General features: G+C 54.7%; 1 protein-coding gene across 11 annotated transcripts in view; it reads right to left on the bottom strand.

Annotated features, from left to right (window-relative positions):
• Nucleotides 1–12,912, bottom strand: part of ARHGEF11 (Rho guanine nucleotide exchange factor 11) — a 107,927-nt gene that overhangs the window by 1,145 nt on the left and 93,870 nt on the right. For 7 of the 11 annotated variants that reach the window (XM_032154093.2, XM_032154096.2, XM_032154094.2 and 4 more), the window contains 19 exons: nt 12,206–12,385; nt 12,068–12,115; nt 11,656–11,843; nt 11,190–11,336; nt 10,820–10,899; nt 10,536–10,661; nt 9,920–10,037; nt 8,901–9,079; nt 8,256–8,331; nt 7,833–8,000; nt 6,591–6,681; nt 5,752–5,877; nt 5,434–5,553; nt 5,261–5,322; nt 4,099–4,317; nt 3,440–3,802; nt 2,293–2,388; nt 1,151–1,398; nt 707–896 (listed from right to left, as the gene is read on the bottom strand). In XM_032154093.2, the coding sequence (XP_032009984.1) occupies nt 707–896; nt 1,151–1,398; nt 2,293–2,388; nt 3,440–3,802; nt 4,099–4,317; nt 5,261–5,322; nt 5,434–5,553; nt 5,752–5,877; nt 6,591–6,681; nt 7,833–8,000; nt 8,256–8,331; nt 8,901–9,079; nt 9,920–10,037; nt 10,536–10,661; nt 10,820–10,899; nt 11,190–11,336; nt 11,656–11,843; nt 12,068–12,115; nt 12,206–12,385 (2,825 nt within the window). The remainder of the gene's footprint in view (nt 1–706; nt 897–1,150; nt 1,399–2,292; nt 2,389–3,439; nt 3,803–4,098; nt 4,318–5,260; nt 5,323–5,433; nt 5,554–5,751; nt 5,878–6,590; nt 6,682–7,832; nt 8,001–8,255; nt 8,332–8,900; nt 9,080–9,919; nt 10,038–10,535; nt 10,662–10,819; nt 10,900–11,189; nt 11,337–11,655; nt 11,844–12,067; nt 12,116–12,205; nt 12,386–12,912) is intronic. The other 4 variants (XM_032154100.2, XM_032154102.2, XM_032154103.2 and 1 more) reach the window with 1 other exon arrangement.

Raw genomic sequence — 12,912 nt, 5'->3', positions numbered from 1 at the left:
ACTGGCCAGCTTGAGGTGACCGCTTCCATGTTTTGTCTAGAAAGTCTTCAGGCTCACGAGAACAGCTCCTTCATCACCTTCCTTCTCCTCCAGAAACCCTAGTTTCTGTAGGGCTTGAAAAGGGCTGTCTACTGAACTCCACTTTCATCAGCCCCTAAAGCCCTTAGGTCAGGTAGGTATGTGCCTTGTCTTCCTGAGTTATGACATAGCTGTGTCCCTGGCCCACCCAGTGTGGTTCTGAACCATTTAATCAGCATGAGTCTTAGGCCGGCACCATGGTGTGTACCTGCAATCCCAGCTGCTTTGGAGGCTGAGGTGGGTAGATCACTTGGGCCCAGGAGTTTGAGACCAGCCTGGGCAACATAGTCAGGCCAGCCCTTGTCTCAAATAAATAGAAATAAATATATATATATATATAATTAAAAAAAGAACAGGTCTTAGATGTGAGAACAGGCTCCTCCTGGTTTGTTACCTCCATAGCACAAGGAAAAAGAGGGCTCAATTCTAAGCTCCCCATTTTGCTGGGAAGCTTCCGTGGGACTTCCCTAAAAAGATCCCTCTCTGAAGCTGAGAGAATGAATTCATTTCACTCAAGGGGAAACCAGACTCTCAGAACCACCATCTCTCACTGCTTAGTGATGTGTCCTCACGAGTTGGCGGACTTCTCCTCCATGGTAGGTACCGAGAGGGACCTGGCTTCACTCACCATCCTCAGGGCAGGGCCCCAGTTCATGGCTGTTCCTGGAGTCAGAAGCCAGGGGCTCCTTAGTGGGAGGTGAGAGGGAGCCGTCTGTCCATCTAGCTGCTTCTGTGTGGAAACTGCCCACAGGCGTGGTGCCACCAGATGACTCTCCCCCCAGGGACTTGAGCAGCTCTCTGTGGGCCAGCTCCATATCCTGGAAGAGTCGGTGGGGGAATGTCTGCTCAAGCCCTTCTATTTCTAAGGCCCCTGGGGAAGGGGTCACACTCTGATCTGTGCTGGGCCTTGGGGATGGGGGTGTGATTTAAGGGTGGCTGGGTGGGCTGGGGGAAGATCCCAGGGCCAGGACAGGATCTAGGTCTCCTGCGAAGACACACATCTCACTCATGGGGAATGGTTTTGGGGTGATGGACTGAAGGCCTGCAGGGACCCAAGCCCTGTATCCCTCACCTTGAGCCTGTTGAGCTTGAGGGTGAGCTGCTCAATGGTACGGAAGATCATGCCCACATCCCTGAGGGCCAGGCTTGGGGGAGAGCGGCTGGGGCATATTGGATCACCGTTGCCTCCCTGCAGCTGAGGCTGAGGCTCTGTCTGCCTTGCAGGGAGGCTGTCAGGTTGAGGGGGGCTCGTGGGTGCCCCTGAGTGGTCGGTGCTTGAGTCCAGGGGTCCTGATGGCATGCTGACATAAAAGCAGTTCCCTGTCCCCACAGTAAGAGAATGAGATCAGGAGGCAAACAGAGAAGTCGAAGCTATCCTCCCGTTCCTGTGGGATTCCCCAGCCACCTGACAGTGCAGACGAACTCAGAGCATGTGGGCCTTGCTCACTGTCTGCCAGCGCCTTAAAAGCCCTGCTCCTGAGACCTTCTAGATGGCACTTGCTCAGTTTGGCCCCAACCCAGGGGAGATGCTGAGCAGTGAACTCAAGGGAGAAGTGGCAGAGCTGCAGTGTTTCATTTGGGGAAATTGGAGTGGCTCCCCCTCCTTGAGTAAACAGATTGTGGGCTGGTTTCAGGCTCTTTTGAAAGGAGCAGGCAGCAGCCCTCCTGCCCTGCCGGACTCCAGCTCTGGATGAACTATAGCCCTGCCCTGCCCCTCTTCCATCCATGCCACGATCCTCTGGAGGTCCCTTGACTTAACCAAGGGGTGTCAGAGAGATCTGGAGGAAGGACGTGGAGGGTTCCTGACAGGCAGGAAGCACAGAGAACCACCGCAGAACCTGGCAGGCTCTTTCAGCCGATTTCCACAGTGACACTGGAGCGGCGGCTGAGGTGGGGAAGTGGCTGCTTGAGTATCAGGTAAAGGACACTGGGTCTCCAGCACCAGGCCAGGCCTCCCTGCCCCCCCTCACAATTGCACACAGATGTTTATCCCTGCCATTCTGAACAGGAGCCTGGACAGGTGGCTTCTTAAGGCTGGACGGACAGCACAGGGCCTGTCCCTGTCTTTAGAGCCAGATCTTCCTCCTCCCCATTCCAGGCGGCTGAGGGAGCTTGTGGGTGTGTGTGTGACCATGGGCAGGGGTCCGACTCTGCCCTCACAGGTTCCACACTCCAGTCTTGGCCTGTCTTTAGCTCCAAGGAGAAAGTTATTACCCGTAGCCTTTGTTCCGCCTTCCACTTCAGGTGGCCCAGGCTCTGACTGGCCACTCTCTGGTAGTGCAGGGACAACCTTGCTGCCTGCCACCTCAGCTGCACCGACACCACCACCACCAGGAAGAGGAGAGACCAAAGACAAGGAAAGGGAAGGGAGAGAGAACAGGAAGGAGAGAGGGCAGGAGGTGGGGACAGGGGAAGGAGAAAATGGGAAGAACAAGGTGAACACAAGATCATACACGATGACATCCCAGGCGGTGCAGAGAACTTTCCACCAATTCACCGAGAGACAGAGAAGGAAGGTCAGTTCTCAGAAACCCAGGAGACAGGTGGCCCTTGGGCAGATGGAATGAAAAATGCTGCTGGAAGGGAGGCAGAGTGGAATCCCAGGGGAGGGCAGGCCCACTAGCATGGAACCCCACCCCATGCGTGCCCCAGGCTTTGTTCTACCTTTCTTGCCACCCTCTCAGACCAGCCCACTCTTCCTGGGGTGGGGACCTTCCTCCCTGGGCTCACTGCTCGAGCTGGGCAAACCTGTCGGCCTCCCTGTGAGCTTGTCTTGGCTTTTCTTGTCTCAAGGCTGCCCATGGTGTTACCCAACCCGGGGTGCCCTCCCTGCCACCTTGTTCACTCCCCACACCCTTCAGTCGCCAAATGTCTTCCCAGCTTTGTCCTCCACCCCTTCCAGTTCCAGCTGCCACCTCTACTGCCCTTGGTGCTGTTGCCTGGCATGAGGGGCTGCATGCACCTGCCCTGTCTTTCCCGGACTGAAGCTCCTGAGAAGAGTGGCTCTTTTCCCTGGGACCAGGAGATCAGTGAGGAGCACTAACAGAGACTGGTACTGGTAGTTGGTTTGTGCCAGGCAGAAAGAAATGTCCTTATGTGCTATAAAATGAAGTTCAGAGATGATTCAGAATTTTGTCTAAAGCCACACAGATATTAAGTGGCAGAGCTAAGCTCTGAATCTCAAATGTCCAACTCCAAAGCCTGCCTGATATTGGCGTTGTCTCCTTCTTCCAGGACCCAGTGTAGGTCTCTGTTCACATGGTACCCAGGGGGAATGTAGGGAAGGAAGCAGCTGTTCAGAAGACTTATCTCACCTAGCAAGGGTGCTTGTCTCCCCACTGGATACTCCCATTTATTTTACCTTTTCTCACAACTTTGTAACCTCCTGCTGCCTCTGTGCTTGAAGCCTCTTCAGCCAGATTCCTGTCCAGTTCTGGAGACTCCCATATCCCAGAATTTCTGGTCCTTGGGGGTAGGTGTTCCAGAGAACAGAGACCCACGTCCTCCTGCTCTGGCCGTTCCCCCTCCGGCCCTGCAAGCTGGGTGTTGTCCCCTTCACCCCCAGGGGGTGCTTGCCCTGGGGAGCCTGGGTCCCAGGGGTGAGAGGTGACGCTGATGACAGAAGGTGTGGGTGTCAGGTCGTCCTCGGGCTCCTGGGAAGCCTGAGTTTCCATGGTGTGACCTGGCAGCAGGCTCCACAGGATCAGGTGTCGCAGGTTCTCCACTGGAGGGGAAACAGGGTGATGTCTTCCCAGCACGGGACTGCATCCCACACCAGAAGGATCGCTGCGCTGCCCCACCGACCCCAAGCTGGTGACCTCAGGCACAGGTGAGGCTGGAGGGCTCTGGCCAACTAGCTGGTGGGGGTTGGGTGGGGAATGACATCTGTCTCTGCATCCATCTCTCCTCAAGCACACCAGGAAGAGCCTTCAGGAAGGTGGAGGGTGCAGGCGCCTGCCAGTTCACATTGGCTGTGCGACTGGGCACGAGGGGCTGACAGCAGGGCCTTGAAGCACTCACCATCTTCCAGAGCGGAGTCAGCGAGCCCTTCCATGAACAGAGGGCCTGGGAAGGCCAAGTGGATGGGGTTCCTTGTCCTGATGCCCCTGTTCTCTCCATCCAGGGATGTGGAAGGGCAAGGCAGGACACCCAGTTCCTCTTCCTCTGCACTGCCCTCCTGCTCAGCGTCCTCTAGCAGGACTGGGTGCTTCCCTTGGACCCTCTGCTGGGACCCAGTGCCTGTTTCAGATGAGAGAAGATTGTAAAGCAGGTAAAGGGAGAGGGCACGTATGGGAGAGCCTATGAGCAGCTTTGGAGCCAAGGTGCTGGGAACACTGATTCATTCTACAGTTGTTTACTGAGAACTTCCTGTGGCCGGCACTGTCCCAGGCTCCTGGCATACAACAATAAGCAAAACAAAAAGATCCCTGCCCATGTTGAGCTTACATTCTAGTGGAGGGACATACAAAAATAAGACACTGCAGCCAATTATGCAGTTTGTTAGAAGGCGGTAACTTCCATGGGAAAGAAGAAAACAACAGCAGGGCACGGGGCTGGGGGCTGGACAGTGCTGGCTACAGTGTTAAACAGATTGGGCCAAGAGGACACTGGAACAAAGACGCGAAGGAGGTGTGGCGTTAGGAGGAAAAGCATTCTAAGCAGAGGGAAACAACAGGGACCCAGCCAGGAAACCCGAGATTTCTCCTGAAACCCAAGACCCCAGGTTACTTCACACGCAAGCTCTCAATGAGAATGCTGTCCCCTCTACCAATCGCATCACAGTAACTGCATCTTAAGCCCTTTGAGCTCCCTGGCCCCCCATGTTTTCCATTCCCATAGTTGCAGCACGTATCTCTCTCCCCAACAGTAACCCCTGGCTGGAGGATGCAGGGCCCGTGGATCCCGCCAGACTGCTCGTCTTCTTCCACGGCTGATGCCATCACCCAGAAAGGCTGGGTGGGAATCTCTGGTCAGGTGAGCAAGTTCACCCTTTCTTAAGTCTTCAGTCTGCTCTCCTTCCTCTTCCAGACTCTTCCTCCTGCCCTGTTTCTTCTCTACTCTTTATCAAAACCTCACACCCCGGGCCCTGATGGACTCTCCCATCACCCCCATACTCACACCCAACCTGTACCTACAGAAAAAGGCCTGGGCTGGCTCCCACAGGACAGTTCAGGGCCCTTACCTCCAGGCAGCTCCTCAGGTTCAGGTTCACCATGGAACACGTCTGAGTCATCCAGTTCTACCCTGAGGGAGGAAACCAACACAGGGTGAGATGTCATGAGATTCCACCCTGGACTCGTGCATTAGAATGGGCAATGGAGTAGGATCTGAGAAGGATGGTGTGGGCCTCCTCACCTGGCTGGTCTGCTTGGCAACCCAGAGAGGAGGGGGGCTGCTGGCTGAGCTTCTCTGGTCCCCTGCTCTACACCCCCCTCAGCTTCTGCAGGCTCAGCTCTATTACAGCCAGGTGGCAGGCTGTGGGGGAGCGGACAGGGACAGGAAGCAGGGATGGGGGACATGTTCCTCCATCTGCCAGCACTTGGAGCTATCTGCTCCCTGCTAGCATTTCCCTGTTGTGGCTGTCTACCCACGGGCGCGAAGGGCTTAGAAGCAGCAGAAAACAGGAGGTTTGGAGTGGAGAGAGTATGGGGTCTGGAGGGCTAAGCGCTGCACCTGCTGGGTGTGGGGCCCTGGTGGGCTGGCTCCTGGGGACCTGGGGGTGGAGGATGGACGGGTATTGGGGCAGCTCCGGGGTGCCTGGTGGCATTCCGCACAGCCTCTTCTAAGAGCTCCATCCATCTGTTGCTCGGCAGGAACAGAGAGGACTGTAGTGAGAGCAAGATAGCAGCACACACCACCCCGTACTGAGCCCACTGGAGCAGGGCTTCCAGGCCCTTCTCCAGACCCTAAGAACCCTCTGCCTGGGAGGTGCCCACCTCCCTGTACAGTCCTCCCTGGCTGCTCCCTTGGGGTTATATTACTTGCAGCTACCAAATCCTGGACACCAACCCTCTGTTACACTCTGTGCAAAGCATTCTACGTTTTCTCTCTTAAGTAATTCTCTAACAGGTAGCATTAGCCACATTTTACAGATTAAAACCCTGGAGTTGGGAAACTGTCTGACTCGACCTGTCTCCTTCCACTGTACCATGCCACCTCTGGCAGCTGCTGTCAGAGAACATGGGCTGGGTGGGAGGCAAATGCCTGAGAATGTTGCATGAATCTAATTCGCCTGATGGTGAAGGGAGTAGGGCAGGAAGGAAAGAAGCAGCAGCAGCAGCTGGAAGACTGCCAGAAGCTCATTCTCCCAGAAGCGGGCCTGGTGACCAGGTCAGGGGTGATGACCCCTCCCAGCTTCTCTACTTCTGTCCTGCCTCCCACTTCCCTTCCCAATCCCCTGTCCAGGGACTGCTCTGGGGCCCAAACCTGGCCTTGCTATCCACCATCCTCATACACACCACCCTGGTCCCAAAGGGACCGCAGTTACGGGTAACCCCTCAATCAATTCTCACGTGTTCTTGTCTGATGACGTCAATGCAACCAGCTCATAGATCTGGGGTGGGCCCAGCTTGGAGGTGCAGATGATGAAGAAGGCCCGTTTATCTGCGTGAGGAAAGGAAGGTAGAAGGGTCTGTACTAGGGATGGCAGGTGTGACTGCAGCCTGGGCCAGGGTGACAGAGTGGGATTCAAAGCCCTGACCCTTCACACGGATGGAGAGTGCAGCACGAGACAGATGTGGATCTTCAGGACCACTTGGAACCCACTTACACAAGGGACAGAGGAAATTCCAGGACCCCAATGTCATCTTTCACAGCCACCCCTATTCCTCTCCTGCTCTAATAACAGTGATGGATGATATGTGTATGGTGCTTAGGAGTTATAAAACTTTTTTTTTGAAATGGAGTCTTGCTCTGTCACCGAAGCTAGAATGTAGTGGCGCCATCTTGGCTCACTGCAACCTCCACCTCCCGGGTTCAAGCGATTCTCCTGCCTCAGCCTCCCGAGTAGCTGGAATTACAGGTGCCTGCCAACATGCCTGACTAATTTTTGTATTTTTAGTAGAGATAGGGTTTCACCATGTTGGCCAGGCTGGTCTTGAACTCCTGACCTCAAGTGATCTGCGTGCCTCGGCCTCCCAAAGGGCTGGGATTACAGGCGTGAGCCACAGTGCCTGGCCAAGGGTTTATAAAACTTTTTCATACCCGTCATCCCTTTTGATGCCCCCAAGAGGTAGGGTAGGTATCACTCCTATCTTACAGATGAAGAAAGTGAATCCAGAGAATTTTGCTTCAGAGCCCTTTCTCACACACACTGCACTTCTCATTGAATTGTCCCTGTCCACTGGACCCAGCTCTGTACCATGGGTACTAACATCTTTTGTAACCAAGCTCTGCCCAAGTCACTCTTGTAGCAGAAAGGCTTGTCCTACTCATTCTGCCTAATCCCATTCTTCCCAATCCTGCTCAGACACTCTTACCCCATCCTGGGTGTGCACATCCCATCCAGCACTGTGCTTGAGGACTGCTGACCACCCCTGTGCCAGGTTGTCTATCTTCCTCTTGGTCCCCATCCTAACCCTCATCCTACCCCACTTTGGGCCAGTCCTCCTGCTTAGGCTGGGTCGGGACAGGAGGAAAGGAACACAGGTGGACAGGTAGGTCCTGTAAAGGCTCCAGACTGGCCCTGCCTCACCCAGCACTTGCTGGACATGGTCCCTGAGCCCCAGGCCAGCCTGGACCATCTCCCCAGGTACCTGTGGCCACAGAGCGGATGAGCACAGCATTGAGCTTGAGCACGGGGCTGAAGGTCTGCTTGCTGTCTGAGGAGCCCACAGCGGTCTTGCTGTGGCACTTCAGCAGTAGCTTCTCATCCTGTTTCTGCAGCAGCACTAGGAGGTCCTCTAGCAGCAGCACGTGGAGGTCTGGAGGGGTATGGTCATGGGAAGGCGTTCCCTGGTGCCTACTCATCCCTCATAAGCACAATGCAGGGCCACAGGCTCTTGGAGGCTCTAGGAAGCCCTGGGAGTCTGGTGACCCCATTTCTCTCTCTGGTTAGTTCCTTCCCATGTCCTGAGCTATCACCTCCAGTCATGTTTCAATGCTTGCGAAAGACAGAAGAGCCCAAGGAGGCCCACCCACTGCAGGTTCCTGCTCAGTCCCAGTCCCCTGGCACATACCCAAGGTCTTATCCTTGCTGATCCTCCAGGTCAGGGGTCCCTCATGGATCATTTTTCTGGTCGTAAGATCCAGGCTCTGTTAAGGAGACACCATTCATTCATTCATTCATTCAAGTTTGAGAGCCTACTGTGTGCCAGACATTGTGTTAAGGTGCTGGGAATTGGTAAATAAGAAAAAGTCCTTGCCCTTACTCTCTTGTGGGGGATGAACATAAGCAAAAAGGTAACTGTGAAGTCATGTGCCATGTGCCAGTGGGGGTATATACTGATGGCTCTGACTTGGGTCTCCCACCTGCCCCTACCATGTGTCAGCTACAGTCCCAAGAAGACCACACACTGCTTTTCCTGCCCATGCCTCCAGCTCTATTCCCTCCCAGAAGATCTCCACCTTACCTCCAGTTCTACCCCATCCCCTGCTCTCTCAGGCTGAGTTCCAACATCTAGTCTTTCTTAGGTGGGGCTGCCTGCCTTGTCCATCTAGGGACAGGGTGACAACAGCAGGGTGTCTTCTAGGGCTCCATTGTGCCACCCTATCTGGTCTCTGTCACCTACCTCTAAGACTCTCCAAGCCCTGACCAGTGTTCTGCTCCTAAGGGTACCCACAAAGTGTGAGGGGTTGACTGTGCTGCAGCCTCTGCCTCCTACCTTGAACTCTGCTGCCAGGGGGTTGCTGGCCCTCTCCAGGGCGGTGGCATCCAGGCGTTTCTGGTAGCCCTCTAAACGGTGGCGGTTCTCTGTTTGTTTTACCGCTTCATTCACATACTTGAGAATCTCCCGGCACTGGTCCCGGGCCCGGCAGAGCTTCTCATGCTCAGAGGTGCCACCTACCAAAATGGACAGAGGAGATGGTTGGGGCTCCTGCCTGAGAAGTCTAACATGGCACCAGCTGTTATCTGCCTGAATTCATTCATGCCAGCTGGCTTGCTTCAAACCAGCAGGCGTGGGTGGAGCCACCCTTGCCTCACATGAGGACCCCAAGTGGTAAGGGTAACTTTTACTGAGCATCTTCAGGTCTCAGACAGACCACTGCTTTGAAGATGCTGACAGCTCTTGGGAATCCCTGCCTCTACCACAACCAGCTCTACAGATGCAAGGGACAGAGACTGTGATAAATGGCCACAATTATGCCTCTAGAAAGCCTGTTCAAATCAGATTGGGGTTCCTAACATCTCTCTGTCCTGACTCCAATGTCTGAAATTTGGGGGTAGTGAAAGACGCCCAGGATCCCAGGGAGAATGGCAACCTGAGGCTAGACCCTCTTTTTCAGTCTGGTCCCCTGCTCCTCTAGTGTTACCACATAGGCTGTGTCTTTTGTGCACTGCAGGGGGCATGAATGGGGATAAAATCCAGTCCCATGCAACCAGAGGGACCCAAGTGCCCTTGAGTGCTAGCCTGTGTTGGGCACCAGATGCTTTCCTTGGATTTGCACAAAGGCCCACACAGGTGGCCTTTGATGGTGGCCCCTACTCCTCCGTTAAACACCTTATATTTTCCAAAGGACATTTACAATCATTTTCTTCTCTGAAACACCCCACAACAGAACAAGGACGAAGACACCAAAGACCACAAGGCACAGTGACTTGCTAAGGTCACAAAGCAGTGCCAGAATTAGGGTCTGGCACGAGGCCCACTGCCTGTGATGCCAGCCCCTCCCCAAGCGCTACCCTCTGTGTGCTTGATGATGCTCTCCAGCAGCAGCGGGTACTTGGTGAGCCGCTGCATCTCAGAGATGATGAGGTCTCTCAGCTGCAGCCGCCGACACTGAGGGTGGCTCTCAGCCTCCTAGACAGCAGGAGACACAGAAGGAAGGGGATGTCAGCGTGGCTGGGAGCTGGCTTATGGGCTCAGGGCCAAGATGGGTGTGAACATGACAAACAGGTCCTAATGCCAGATGGATCACTCAGAAATGGCAGTGGAAGCATCTTCCTTAAAGATGTAGAGAAGGGTGTGTGGTGGCAGGGAGACACCAATCCAAAGGGATATGGTCAAAACAGAAGGGCAGGCATATTGCTGCCATTCTATAGACAAGGAAACTGAGATCCATCTCAGTGCACACAGGTGCTGGTGGGTGAGCCAGGCCTCTGCTGCTAATCCAGGATTCTTTTCAACAAACAGAAGTCTCTTTGTTTAGAGTGAGTCAGTGTTTTTGAGGAGCGTGTGCCAAAGGGTAGAGGGAGTTGCTGTAGAGAGGGAGGATGTGGCCAGAAGGAGAGAAGTTCAGGAGATCCTTGGTGACCTTGATGGTGATGAAGGAAGGCCAAGGCATGGCCAAGGACGCACCTGCATGAAGAGCTGGAATCGACTCTCCTTGCGTTGCTTGGTCTTGATTAGCTCTAGGGCTATTGACTGATAGGAGCAGAACTGTGCAGCCACTTGCTGGAGTTCCTCTCGGGCAGGGCCATCAAACTGAAGAGGCAGAATGGACACAGGGCCAGGCATCAAACCCCTGCCTGGGACCAGACCCCTGCCTATCCCTTCCTTTGCCAAATTCCCTGGCCTTGGGTAATGAGACCCTGCCTCCCCCAGTCTCCTCCTTGCCAAGAGGGAGAAGTTTGGAGCCATACCCGGGCCAGCATGAGGTCACTGATCTCTTTGATGATGGGGCCTTCCTCCCGGAGCTTCTTCATGGCTTCACACCAGGAATCTGGGGCAAGAAGAGAACAACTAGAAATGCCTGGGGCTGAGCTCAACTGCCAGAACCTTTCTGACAAGAGAGAAGCGAATCTCTGACAGCAGTGCCATGGGAAGGGTCTGGAAACCATTGTACTTTTGGGGTGAACTCCAATGCTGGTTTCAGGCTGTCCACAGATCTTTTTTCTCACCAGGGATTAGTGGGGGGTTATCTACTCAGGGAGGTCCTGGCAGTGGGGCCAAAGTGGAACAGGAAGCTGAAGGGCAGCAGAAAAGGAGTCTGGAGGGGCACAGGCTCCTTACTGTGAATCTCTATGAGTTCAGGCAGGTTTGGGAAGAGCCGGGCCAGCTCCTCCCGGGGCATCAGGTTCTCCTTCTTCATTCGCTGGTAGAAGATCAGGTCCAGGACCCGGAGTGTGCGCAGGTGGGAAGCTTCAGTCACAAACAGCTCTGAGTGGTGGTTGTGACAAGGAGGGTAGAAAGCCAGGGTAGAAAATGGATCAGCAAGTATCTAGAGTCCCTGCTTTGGTTCCCACACCACTCTATTTTTGGGGGAGCTGAAATGCTGGTTTCAGATCATACAGCAACTTTTCTCTTACCCCAAGGGCCAGAACTGAGGGGAATCTTATAGCAACAGGCAATGTGGACCTGCTCCAGCACACAGGGGCCCCCCACCCTATTTACCTCTTTCCCACCCTTGTGTCTCAGGCATTCTGGACCTATTCCCACATGTGTGAGCGGAGCTGGGGGCAATGGAGCACGTTCTCACCATTGATGACCTCTTGCCGGTCAATCTCCCGCTGGGTTAGCCCAGCCACCACATCCTTGCCCACTGTATGCTGCCAATTTTGGGCATCTGGCTCTGGCTCCAGGTCAGAAAGCTGGCCCAGATCATCCTCTAGGAGGTGGGGAAGGAGGGCATCTGTGCAGAACCCCAAACTGGGGGACTCAATGCTCCTGGGGGAAAACAGGTAGCTCAGCTTCACTTAGGAGGAAGAACTCACACAGAGGGTTTGGCCCTCCCTCTCCTGCCCGACCTGCTTGCCCCATGCACATGGGAAACCAGTGGGCCCAGAAGAGGAGACACCCACCCAACCAGCCCCTTGCGGGTGAGAGGAGCAGCTGGGTGTGGATGGGACACAGAGACACCAAACAGAGGCACCACCGTGCCCATCACTTACCTGCGGCCCATTTTGGGAGTGAAGGGAGGGGTTGGGTTCTCAAGAGACCTGTGGAGGGAATGTCAACTCTCAGCAACCCTCTATCCTTGCCCCCACCCCCAAGATGTCCATGAGTGCAGCTGTTGTAGCCCTGCCCACCTGGTGGAGAGGCTGGAGGCAGAGGACGAGGCTGACTGGTGCAGGCGAGTAGCCTCCGCAGCAGCATCCATGTCAACATCACTGCGAGAGCGGGGCACGTTCTCTGCCTTTCGAGACCGTTTCATCTCTTCCCGGCCCTTGAGGCTTTCAGAGCGGCCCAGGCGAATCTCTGAGCGTGAACTAGGAAGGGACAAAAGACTTTGGGACTTGGGAAGTCAGTGGGCCATGCTTACATCCTGGCCAGCTCTTACCTGCGGCTCCATCTCAAGGATGCCTCCGTGCCACAGGTTCTCCTCCTGAACATGGCCAAAGCACCTGGATGGCAGTGGAAGCTTCTCAAAGACAGACTATTTTTGCTGCTCTACAAACTCCTCCTCTCTCCCCAGCCTAGCCTGATGGATAGACAGAGTCATCCTCCTCTGGAGCTATTAGGAAGGGATCCTAACAGGAAGATGAAATCTGGGGCTAATGGAGTAAGAGCTGTAGTGTGTCCAGAGGCCTGAGACACCATGCTCCTGTCAAGAAGGTGGTAGACATCATCGTCCCTCAACAGGGACCACAAGGTCCTAGCTCCCTGCCCCTGGGGTCATCTGGTGGCCAGTCTGCATTGCCTCTGCTTTGGAACGAGTCAGCTCCCACCTTAACTCTGCTTGAGGCGAACCTCTTTTAAGAGGTCTTAAGAGGAAAGTGGAGTCACTATATTCACA

The sequence above is a fragment of the Hylobates moloch genome, unplaced genomic scaffold (assembly GCF_009828535.3).
Source record: "Hylobates moloch isolate HMO894 unplaced genomic scaffold, HMol_V3 SCAFFOLD_5, whole genome shotgun sequence".
Lineage (NCBI taxonomy): Eukaryota > Metazoa > Chordata > Mammalia > Primates > Hylobatidae > Hylobates > Hylobates moloch.
The sequence above is the reverse complement of the archived record's forward strand: the minus strand, read 5'-3'. Positions and strand labels throughout refer to the sequence as shown.